This window comes from Glycine max, chromosome 12, assembly GCF_000004515.6.
Source record: "Glycine max cultivar Williams 82 chromosome 12, Glycine_max_v4.0, whole genome shotgun sequence".
In the NCBI taxonomy this organism is placed as follows: domain Eukaryota; kingdom Viridiplantae; phylum Streptophyta; class Magnoliopsida; order Fabales; family Fabaceae; genus Glycine; species Glycine max.
In genome coordinates, this window is record NC_038248.2 from 3,587,045 (window position 1) to 3,599,098 (window position 12,054).

At 31.8% G+C, this 12,054-nt stretch overlaps 2 protein-coding genes across 2 annotated transcripts; one reads left to right on the top strand and one right to left on the bottom strand.

Moving 5' to 3' along the window:
* Nucleotides 1-4,132, bottom strand: LOC100794292 (U11/U12 small nuclear ribonucleoprotein 59 kDa protein). The gene is made up of 8 exons (XM_003540643.5): nucleotides 3,750-4,132; nucleotides 3,301-3,643; nucleotides 3,107-3,190; nucleotides 2,528-2,593; nucleotides 2,007-2,079; nucleotides 1,130-1,506; nucleotides 856-896; nucleotides 1-320 (listed from the first exon to the last, which is right to left on the bottom strand). Exons 1-8 carry the CDS (start codon nucleotides 3,905-3,907, stop codon nucleotides 242-244), a joined length of 1,221 nt encoding a protein of 406 aa, XP_003540691.1. The 5' UTR covers nucleotides 3,908-4,132; the 3' UTR covers nucleotides 1-241.
* Nucleotides 4,133-6,081: 1,949 nt separating this feature from the next.
* LOC100795518 (uncharacterized) lies at nucleotides 6,082-11,390 on the top strand. The gene is made up of 7 exons (XM_003541095.4): nucleotides 6,082-6,498; nucleotides 7,520-7,619; nucleotides 8,182-8,241; nucleotides 8,861-8,969; nucleotides 9,124-9,206; nucleotides 10,248-10,309; nucleotides 10,976-11,390. Exons 1-7 carry the CDS (start codon nucleotides 6,323-6,325, stop codon nucleotides 11,082-11,084), a joined length of 699 nt encoding a protein of 232 aa, XP_003541143.1. The 5' UTR covers nucleotides 6,082-6,322; the 3' UTR covers nucleotides 11,085-11,390.
* Nucleotides 11,391-12,054: the final 664 nt, after the last annotated feature.

Below are 12,054 nucleotides of genomic sequence, written 5' to 3' on the forward strand. Positions count from 1 at the left end.
TTTTTAACCATAATAAAATTAATTTGGCTGTAAATCACTATCGCCTCTACGTCAAGAGCAGAATACAACGTGTCTGTACAAACAACAACGATTATCAACATCTGAACTGAACACATCAATAATATAAACATGCTGCCGCAAAGCTTATAGCTGAGGTTGGCCAAGCAGGAACATAGTTCAAACCTTCAAAACTTACCATGACATCTTTGTGCAAAACTGTTGATTTGTTAACTAATAATAATCATTTAGGTCTCACCAAGTAAGATGCCCATATCTCATTAGCTGGAGGAGGAGGCTGAACCCAATGCCCTGGTATGCGGCTGGATGAAGTTGCAAGGAAACAAAATCAAATAAGATAAAATGCTTTATTTTCATTTTTCACACTTCATAAAAGACATTAGAAAAACCAATACAGTTGCAGATAAGCCACATAACAGCGGTGTCAAGGATTTAAGACAAGCAATAACTATCTAAATAAATTTTAGTCGTAACCCCAGCACTAACATGTGAAGTAAGGACATAGGTTGCCTAATATAGTGTACAGATCCTTTGTGTCATAAAAGATGGTGGTGACTTTTAGTCAGAGTATTGACCTCTCATGAATATATTTTAATGACTTAACATCCGGTGTTCTCTTTCTTAACTCAGTTTTCAAATGCAACCTAAGATATGCCCAAAACGGTAAAATATTTCCCTATGCAACTTCGGTATGCCCTTAAAAATGAGGGTAACATTACATCGAACATTGAGATCTATAAGTAAAATGACCCTTAACGGTCACCCCAATTTTTAAGGGAATACCAGACTAACCCAAAGAAGCATTAGCAGAATAGTTTCAATGTTCTAATTTCTTACCTTCCTCCTGGTCTGATATAGGCATCCCATCCTCTTCTAACCTGCATTAGATTGTTCAACAGCCTTAACATTAATGATCGACAATTTATAATGAACAAGCAAGTGAATTAAACATAAGCATAAAAATGTAGCATCATTAGGCTATTAGTGTACCAGTTAAGTAGAACTAGCAGCCTTCAAACACAGAAGAGCTGACTAATTACATTTGTATTCTAAGGAAAAGTGCTGTTTTTGCAAAAGATGTAGAATTTTATAAATAAATAGTCGAGTTTACCTCAATAAGTGTGCCCATATCATTGTTGCTTCCGTGATAATAATGATAGAACTCAATGGGTAAGTTTGCCAAAGGATCATACGCTCCTCCACTGATCTGTCCTATTTTACTAGATTTCTTCTCGTCAACTGCACCAGATCCCTCTTCAGTCACACTTTGAACTGTTAGCTCTTTTCTCTCCTTTACTTCACTATCATAATTGCTTCCTTTTGACAATTTCCCTTGATTCTGAATAGCTTTCCTGGATTCCTCAGCAGTTGCAATTGCATCTTTAGCAGCATCTGTTTCAACTGCAGCCAAAGCTTCACGCTCCTCTTCTTCCACAGCAGCTTGAACTTTCTCAAGAAACTTGTCATCCTCCTCTGGGAGAAAATGGCCTGCATAATTTGTAAAGAAGCATAGAAACATCAAACATGAAAAAAAATTAAATGTAAAATATGTGAATATTACTAACTATTGCATACACAAAATGTGAACATATTGAAAATTTTCCAATCAGAAAAGCAACTAAAACCATTCCTATTTGACAAATTAAGAATGCATGGTTTCAAATTGATAATTAACATATTTGTTAAATATAATTCTCATGATACATTTGTAAGGTGAATAGGTAGCTATTGACTATAATAAAAAATGTTAAGCATTGGAGCCTGAACTCAAGCACACATAATTTATAAATATAATTAATCAATCAATCATAAACCAGCATTCAGGACTGTGAATTTAAGTTAATAAATTAATATAACAAGTTCAAAAGTTATATATGGCAGCAAAGGTGGAGAAAAAGAAACCAAGCAAACCAATAAGAGACCAAGTTATTTATGCACTATAATCGTAAGACAGTTAACTAGAAGCAGAGTGATCTTCTTATATATACCTTGTTTTTTCAACTTTTGTATTCTTATGGAGCGTAACTCTTGAAGCTTCTCTACTACCAAGAGCAGCTCAATCTGTGATATAAAATAATGTAAGAGAATCAATTAACTAACACCCAATAAGAACATCAGAGGAAGTGATGGGGGATAAAAATAAAATGTCATGATTCATATACAGACAGACAAAGATGAAAGTCATGCATAGGCTTATTTTCTGAGATTTTGTGAGGCAGGAAAAAAGACAGGCAACAAACCCTTTGACAGACTCAAAATGACAAAATAGAAAGACAACAAGACAAAAGGGCAAGTAATTTGATGGTGAGGAGCTAAGGAACATACTGTGTTGAAAAATAAAGGGTGAAATTAAATGATTTAGGTAGTTAATAAGTGAAACCTGAGCAAGAGAAATAAAAGTCATAATATATGCAATATTGCATGGAATGTTTGACCAAGTTCTTCAGAGTTAACAGCAAACATAATTTTAGAAATGGTTTACCAGTTATTTGTACAAAAAGAAAGTTACCTCAGCCTCTACTTTCTTCTTCTCTTCTTTGGCTTTAGACTTCGCAATTTCTTTCATCTTCAGTACCTGCAAATAGAAATTCCTCTGACATTACTAAGACTTGCAGTGCAAACTGATGTAACTGCTAATATATCCAAAAGCAACTTCGGTAACAATGAATCAGCATTACCCTTCCCCATTTTTTTTTCCACAGAAAAGAGTAAAGAAAACAAAGTGGCAATTAGCACCACTCTTAATATCATGAATTGAATGCCTTTCAAGTAGCTTCACTCTTAATCCGAAACTGGAAGTATATAGGCATTACATAGACACAGTACAGTAACAGGGAGTGCACTATAATTATGTGCAACGATGATTAAAGTATGGGAAGTTTACCATAATCAACTAATAGTTCATGTTTATTTAAGAATCGATCCTTGACTTTTGTCAGGGATAGCAATCATAAATCTTTTAGAAAAACCGTTTTTTTATTTAAAATTGAAAATCATATTGACATGGTATTTCATTCAGTCTCTGGTAAAGATAATTACCAATTTCAGTCAAAATAAAAGTAGGCATAGTTAGCAAAAGCTTGAATACCTTGCTGTTAGCAATTTCCTTGGCGTGCTCCCTAGCTATCCATTCATCAGCTTCACGGTCAATTTGTTCAAATTGCTCGTGCTCCTAGATTTTTTCAACAAAGAAAGCAACCAACCAAAATTATCAGTCTCAAACAGCAGCTACAATCAAGAACAAAGAAAAAGCCTAACACAACAAAACCAAAACAGAACAACCTTCGCCAGCATCTCCACAACGCGCTTCCTCTTTTTCTTCCTCCACAATTTATTCCGCTTAGACTTATTCACTTTATTTGCAAGCCTAGCCACAGCAGATTTCTCCTCCCACGGACTCGCTTCATCTGCGACATACCGGAATGGCTCCAGCTGAGCTCTTAGCCTTGACATCAAAGAATTTGCAGCTTCCACAGCCAATGATTCTTGGGATTCTATACCAACTCCTCTGTCTTCTAAACATTTTACAAAACCAGAAAGACAAGGTTCGTTTGAAGCATCTTTTACATCTTCTAAAGACCCTTTACCATCTTTTATCATCTTCAACATCTCTAACTCCTTCTGCCTACAGAACATAACAACAACACACTAATTCAACAATATCAAATAGCATAAAAAAAAAAATCAACGAGAAAAGCTTAAAATCATAATGTAAAAAAAGAAGAACGTACATTGACTTTGCGAGATGGAGAGTGTGTTGCAATTCTCTGAGGCGATCGCAGACATTTCTGTTGTCCCAAAAGGAGGTTGAATTTGGTGGTTCGGAGGGTAATATCGGAAACCATGGAGGAGGGGGCGGCGGTGCAGATTGAAAAGGAAGCGGATTCATAGTGTGAGATTCAGAGAACAGACAAAAACCCTAAAGAGAAGAAGAAGAGTGAATCGCAACAGCGTTAAACAAAAACAAACAAGAAATACAATTGATTTTGGCTTCCAGTGTTATGCATTGCCAGCTGAAACAAAACACAGCAATTGTTTGTTTGATTTAAAAAGGATAAATAGTCAGTTCCGGTAGGATAAGAAATATAAATTTAGTTGATAAGTGTTATAAATTAGTCTGGTTATTAATTTATCCTAGCTTGTGTACATTTAAAATTTTAATTTAATTTTTTTTTATCTTTTATTGATCAATTTAATCTTTTATCTTGCATTTTTAATAGAAAATATGATTGTTTACTCATTCAAAAAGGAAAAGGAGAAGAAAAAAAGGAGGAAGTAAGTTTCATTTATGCGCCGTAGAGGATAGAAAACAAGAAGAGTACAAAAAAATTCAAATATTATATACTTAAAATTATTAATTTAAAGAAAATTTAAGGATTAATTATATTTTTATTTCTCCATCTTTTTAATTTTCTGATTTTGGTCCTTAAATTTTTTTGAAACCGATCAACATTCCAAAGCTTGTATTCCGTCCATTGTTTTCATCCTGGATCAGTGTCACTTGCATTGTTACGTATCTACATGTGTGTACACTTGGCTTGTTCCTAAATGGCAATAGGTTTTCTTCATTTTTAATTTTTATATATTAATAGGTTTTGTTTTAAAAAGTTTTCTTAGAACATCTTCAATATGTGTTCTTATACCTTGATCTTCCATGTAACATCTCATCTGGCTAAGATATGTTACTCTGGAGTAAAAACATTGATTTTCATTGTGGAGATATGTTCTTCTGTAATAACAATCAAGATCAACAGGCAGATCCTACAAAACTGATATTTTAATGTCTTTCCCATAACCAAAGGGTCCATCATGATCAATATATAAGTACTGAAATATTACACTATTTTCCTACTAAACCTCATCGTGCATGATGTCGTCAATATTAAAATATTGAAATATTTTTATATAAATACTGAAATATTATGTTATTTTATTGATTGTAGCTTTATTGTTTGGGTTTTTGTGTTTATTTGGAGAAATGATATGTGTAGTGAGTTACAGAGTGAATAGAGGATATGATTGTTTGGATTGTGTTACACATTCGTGACTAATTATTTACTTTTTAAACACGATTAAAACCAAAATAGACACATAACATTTTTGCATAAATTAATTTCTGTTACTGTCCACAATAGGATTAGGTGAGCCATTCCCTTCAGTATTAAGTGTGCCATTTACTTCAACATTAGGTGGTTTATTTTAATATTTTTAATTTTTCTAATTTAAGTTACTTAAAATTTATTATAAACACTTTCTTAATTTTTAAAAAAAGATATAAATATGTTCTTAAAAAACTAGCTGAAAATAAATAATTAAATATAAAATTACTTATTTAATTATTTATAAAATTATAAATGATTTAGTGAAATTTAAAACTTTTATAAAATGCTATAAATGTTTATTTAATCTTACATACCGAATGCCATTGATACAAATAATTTTTATTCCTTCATAAACTCACAACTTATGAACAAGGTAAGTTTGCCAACTACCTTAAAGTGAAACTAAGGGAAAGAAAACAAGGTAAAATAAAATAATTCTATATTCAATTATAAATTTTTTTATTAAATAACAATATAAAATTATTTTATATTTATGATTTTGTGAATACATATTTATTAGAGAAAACATGTTATTTGTTAACATTGTAAAATATTTTTTACTTTGTTATCAAATTACAATTTATTAGAATTTATCATGTATGATAAATTTATTGATTTTTATGATAATTAATTTTAAAATTATGTGAACGATATTTTGTGATTAAATGATGATATAATTTTTTTTACATAATCAATATGTAACCATTAAACTGAATTTGTAATATATTTTAAAAATGTAATCTGTATATACTTTCATATAAAAATAAGAAATTACTATTAATATTTTTAAATTTCAAGAAACTTATCAGGTATAACTACTTTTTTATTGAATGAAAATGGAAAAACAAATTATATTATTTATTCACATGTTAATTAAATAAAAATAAATATTATGAAAATTATTGTTTGTTAAACTAAAAGTTGAAGCTTTACTTAAGAATGGTAAAAACAGAAGAGAATTCCTCTCTGATTTGAGTGATTTGCCGTCCTTGTCTCTCTAACGTGTCCATCATTATCAACCACATTTTCAAATACGTTTTTGATGTTATGCGGTAATTGGCGGGAAGCAACTGTCAATTCAGATACCCTTTGTATTGTGTGGAATTGGCCAATTAGGAAAGAAAGATTCGCGTGGAAAAGGATTCATTCAGAAGAATATTTTGGAAAAGAAAAGGTTAAAGGGGGTGTGGCATCAAATTTCAATGGCTAACTCTTCTGGGAATCACGAAGAAGAGCAGACAACCCATGTTGCGTCGTCGTTTAACGGGAATTTGGCACCCGACGCTTCGCCCACCGCGCTCGCCATGAAGCACAACCCCGGCATAGCCCTCGATTGGACTCTCCAAGAGCAAACTATTCTCGAAGAAGGACTCTCTCTGTATATAATTTTTTAATTCTTCTTTCACCCTTTCAAAGCCTTTTTGTACTGGTTTTTCGATATTGAAACTGTGTCTGACTCTGTATGCATCTTTTTCTTGTTTTGGATAACTCGTCAATCGAATAGTTAGTTATCTCACTTTTTTTGTTATTGACAAATGTTAGTTTTGATAGAAATAACCCGAGACCTCTCTCCCCTCCCTTTCCCAACCACTAGGCTAATCTTATACCTCCAATTTAGTTATCTTACTTACCTGTATTATTATCATTATTATTATTATTATTATTAAATATGGGGCGGGTTTTGTTAATAGGTACCAATTGAATCCGTGGAGAACAATTTATGGATTAAACTTTAGTATGAGAGAGATAACGGAAACTTTTTGTGCTCAATTCCATCTAAAATTTTCAGCTAAAATACACTTTTGGTCTCTCATCTTGCTTGGTTTTGAATCGGTGTCCTATGTTTAACAAGTTTCATTTTGGTTCCTCAAAATCTACTATCTACTACAACAAATTGATCTTCTCATCAATTTTTTGCATTGTCACCATTAAATTTTTGCTGATGTGGCATCTCTCACAGTTTGTCACTTGTCACCAAATTGATCAAATTAGTGTGGTGTACTGATGGAACGGAAGGGCCAACTTGGTCTAATAAAAACACTTTAAAGGTACTAAAGTGAAATTAGTTATACTTAGGGAATCAAATTGAAACCAAAAATGTATTTTAGCCTATATTTTCTTGCGTTGCCATTATTGTTTTTTTTACTATTAAGGTTATTTATTGGCCTTATCTTCTCGTGGTTTGGTTATTGCAGTTTGAAATCAAATATTGTCAGTACATGTATTTAATTTGATGTGTAAGCACACAATCTTGAATTGCATTCTGTGGCTATTCAGTGAATTCATTGTTATGTTGTTTGCCTTTTAACACCTGTTCCTTGACTAGTAAAGTGTGTTTGATAAGTTCTATAGCTAGTTGTTTTTTTTAAAGGAAAAGTCCATTTCTTTTTTACTTGTAGGTTTGCATCTGAACCTAACCTCACACGCTACGCAAAGATAGCACAAAATCTAAATAACAAGACAGTCCGGGATGTAGCACTGAGAGTCAGGTGGATGAATGTAAGCTACATACCTGTTGTAGTCTCAAGTGATTTATGTCATTGTGAATGCCTTAACCTGTTCTTCAACTTAGATAGGATTCTTAGCAAAATTTCTTGTACCGAGAAGATACTTAGCACCATTTTTATTTGATCATATTTATTAAAACACAACAATTCATTAACAATAATCATCTTACCTTCCTGAAAGAAAAGGATACGTGATGAAGGTTTCACCATTAGAATGATGCTGGACAGTGACATAGCTTTTGCAACCCTCTCACTCTTAATGAAAAAGAAAACAAGATGCTTTTTATTATTATTTTTGCACTGTGAATGCTAGACTTAGCTTCTGCATACACTGATTAAAATGAAGACAGTTGCTCAGAGGCAGAGCTGGTTCTTTATTGTAGGCTCATTAGAGCCATTTCTATAGTTACATACCTTTGCCCACCCCTCTTTGTGGCCACTTATGTTAAGCAAACATTATTTGCTTTCCTTTTGGGGGCATTGTTTGAACCCAGATTTTTTTAAGTGGTTGTTTTCCCTGAAAAATAACACCTCTAGTTTTCATTTTTCTACAGAAAAAAGAAAATTGCAAGAGAAGGAAGGATGATTTTCCAAGGAAAAGTAAAGATAAAAAGGTATTGCTTTCATTTATTTGATGTCATGTATTAATGTATTAACCAAATGGGTGTTTTGTGTTTCACTGTTGTGCATACCAATGTAGGTATGCTTTTTAACATCTTTCACTGTCCTGTGCAAGCTAATACTATCTCTCTGTTTCCTTTTCACGGCATACTACTTTGAACTGATAATAAATCTGAAAGCAAACGGTGAGCCTTTATATGCTAAGAATTATATGATAATATTATTAATAATGGCTGGCTCCTTTGCTATATTGTTTTCTTTTACCAAACATCTACATTGTGTCATTGCCTGCACATTATGATATCATCTCTTTTTAGTGTTGTCTGGTCTTTTTCTATTTAGGTGGAGAGATTATTACTATGAATTTCGCTCTTTCTCCATGAATTGCATCCTGCTGGTTATTTTTCTTTTTTCTTTTGAAATAGACCAAGCATCATATATTTAAGTATAACCAGGGCAAAACTAGGATGTCATTTCTTTCATTTTTACTTGTTAAATAAGGAACAACCTACATGTGGCTTAAAAGAAATACCAAGAAAAAAATGTGAAAAGAGGAAGCAATCGCCAAGTAGCATATATTTGCATTTATGCAATACTGGATTTTCCCCCTAGGTTTCGGATCCTGCAGTGAGATCATCTCACTATACTGCTCAACCCAATGTTTCCCCATATGCTCCTGCTATGACTATGATGGACAATGATGATGGCATCTCTCACATAGGTTGGTTCCTTTCATAGCATTAAATATTTTGTTGTTTGCATATATGATTTATCTCTTGTAAGCCCTTTTCTTTCCTTTGGATATCTCATGTATTTGCATGTCCCTTTTGAATGTTTATGCATCTGCTTTGAACTTAGCATTGTGCTTTTTGTAGCTATTGGAGGCCCCACAGGTGAGCTCTTAGAGCAAAATGCACAGGCCTTGAATAAAATCTCTACCAATCTTGCTGCTCTTCAGGTGAGTTCATTCCATTTTTAACTGATTTAACCTGATGTGCACAAAAATAATCTCTTGATCTAAAAGGCTAAAAAACACAATTTCTGAATCAACTTGGTTAGTTATATGTGCATCAAGTAGATTGTTTTCCTCCAATTTTTCTCTTTTCCCATTTTCCCTCAATGTCCTTTTATATCCATTTTTTGTCAAGGTCAATAATAACACACTTATTAAAGGGATTACACGATCTTTGAGTTGAGAAATTGTATGTTTTTTTTTTCTCTTCCCTTTCATTTTCTTATTATCTAGGTAGAGAACACTCATATGTTAGATTTTTCAGAAACCTTATTTGAGATTTTGGTTTGACCAGTGATTGTTGAAGGCTTGTACAACTATGCTTATACAGATCTGATTGATTATAATATATCTAAAAGTAACAAAGAGAATGTTAAAGACATGAGCATAAAGTGTATTCTTGGGATATTTTTTAATTTTTTAAAGTATAGGTATTCTTCAAGTATGTAAATGAATACAATTCAGTCACTGTAGCAACCTTTTCATGTCTATCTGAAGCCTTAGAAATTCAACTTCAAAATACCAGTGCCGGCACTAAGGTAGCAATATCTTATTTAAGCAGAATTTGACATTTATAAACTTACGTTGGGATAGTTCACCTAATGGATTTATTGATCTTTGTGAATTAATGGAATAAAGGGGGAAGTTTAAGCATTCTATTTAACAGGCAATCATCCTCTGGGCGGTGTATCAATGCTTATATATATATATATATATATACTCAATTTTTTCCCCTTTATGCTTTTGTTGTTTGGTATTATATGCAAATTTAGTCAACAACTTGGCATCATTGTATCTTAAGAGGCTGAAAAACTGAAGAAATGACTACAACTGGGGTATTTTATAACGTCTCTGATATACGTAATATAGTTTAATTTTCCAGAACTGGTTGTATGGTTCATATATCTATATCATATGCATTCTTAAGCCATTCATGGTGGCTGTAATGCTGCTGACCTTTAACTTTTTCTGTTCTCTTGTTTCCAGTTACAGGGTAACATCAATCTTTTCAGCCAAACGAGAGACAACATCATCAAAATTTTGAATGAGTAAGTAAGAAAAGCTTTTTTTGTTTGTTAAAAAATAAGGTGCACTGATCCAAGTGATCTATTTCTTTTTCTTTTTACATTATGGTTTGTGAATGACTGCAAGTCCTCTTAATCCATATTCAATAGGAAAAGTGGAAAACTAAGGTGAAACACAACTGTTCATTAACTCTATTTTTGAGTCTCAATCAAAAGGGGCAATAATGGATACAATCTCTTATATTTCCATAGCATATGATCCAAAATTCCCGGCTTCTAACTGTCTTAAAACTCCTGGAGTTTTTTTGCTTTTATGATTTCAGACGAGTTGGAGATTTTTCAAAAACAAACTTGTTTTTAGTTGTGAAATGGTATTACCTTAAACTAATAACTGAATTAAATAGAGTGCTCTTGTTTCCCCATCTTGTGTGGTGACGATTTTTATTTTTATTGAATTTGTTAAGAGTCTTGTAACAAATGCTATGATGTGTTAAGGAAAACGAAAGTATTTATGAAAAACACCACATATAATACATTTGGAACTTGAAAAGTGTTATTTTTTTTGTTTAATACTTTCTATTTTTAAATTCTTAACTGTCCTAAAGAGCACTCTTTCGCATTTGTCTTTGTAATTATTATTATTATTATTTTTTGTTGCAATTTGACTGTTTCTCTTTTTTTTTTTGGCAGCATGAATGACATGCAAGAGGCAATGAAGCAAATGCCACCTCTTCCTTTTAAGATCAATGAAACGATATTCAACTCCATACTTTCCAAAACAAATCAACATATGCAATAACGATGTTTGCTCATTCAGTGTGATATCTGGGCCTGCCGTTTCCATATTTATGCTTGCATTCAAATTGACCCAGCATTAAAGAAGAAAGAATGGAATAGGTTGACCACAACCCAGCTAAATTAGCCTTCATTTTTTGTAACATTCTGGTTTTCCTGCTCTTGCTCGCTTGCTAAGTTTAACTTAATTGGAGTATAGGAAGTAGTTGTTATTATTTTGGGGTTGAATTTAGGGACTGATAACAATAAGTATAACTTAGTTATTTGTAAATTTTATTCTCCATATTATATAAATGATAGATATTGTTTCCTTGTTTCTCTTCTCACCACTTTATCTGTATTTGGATTTTTTGGGGTCTTCTCTTGCAGTGAATCTGTTATGTATATTGGCGTTATAAATAAATGAGTTTTTCCATTGATTAAGTTGACCACCACCCAGTTTTTCCATTATAATTAAGTATAATTTTTATTTGTTGAAAGATCCCAAAATATGTTGTTAAAAAGTTATTTGTGTAGTATTTAATTTAATTGAAATAGCGAGTGTACAATTTTTTTTGTATTATAGTAATTCAATTATGTATTGTCACATTAATGAAAATGATTAAGTTTTATAATAATTATTTTAAAATTGATATCTAAAGTATTTTTAATGGGTTGAGAATGTAAACATCTTTGTACTGACGTAATATTAAAATTAAACATTTTTTTACCCTGGGTACGTAAATTGGGAATGTGTCTTATTAAATTTTCACATGAATTCGTCATGTGAAAATTATTATATCTCTCTTCATAAATATTTTCAACTATTAATAATGCCTCACTATTTTAATGTTTATAAAGAAAGAGCTTGCCTCATAACATGTTTAAAAATAATTATTTTTTCATAAGTTTTTCATGAGACGGATAAAAATAAATGATTTTTTTAAAAGTAGACTAAATATACTTTAAAAATCAATATGGTGTGATATAATTGA

Coding starts and splice junctions, on each gene's coding strand:
- LOC100794292 (XM_003540643.5), bottom strand. CDS start 3,907: ATGAATCCGCTTCCTTTTCAATCTGCACCGCCGCCCCCTCCTCCATGG. Junction 897..1,129: donor ATATGGGCACACTTATTGAG/GTAAACTCGACT, acceptor AATCTAATGCAG/GTTAGAAGAGGATGGGATGC. Junction 321..855: donor TATATCAGACCAGGAGGAAG/GTAAGAAATTAG, acceptor AACTTCATCCAG/CCGCATACCAGGGCATTGGG.
- LOC100795518 (XM_003541095.4), top strand. CDS start 6,323: ATGGCTAACTCTTCTGGGAATCACGAAGAAGAGCAGACAACCCATGTT. Junction 8,970..9,123: donor TGATGGCATCTCTCACATAG/GTTGGTTCCTTT, acceptor TGCTTTTTGTAG/CTATTGGAGGCCCCACAGGT. Junction 10,310..10,975: donor ATCATCAAAATTTTGAATGA/GTAAGTAAGAAA, acceptor TTTTTTTGGCAG/CATGAATGACATGCAAGAGG.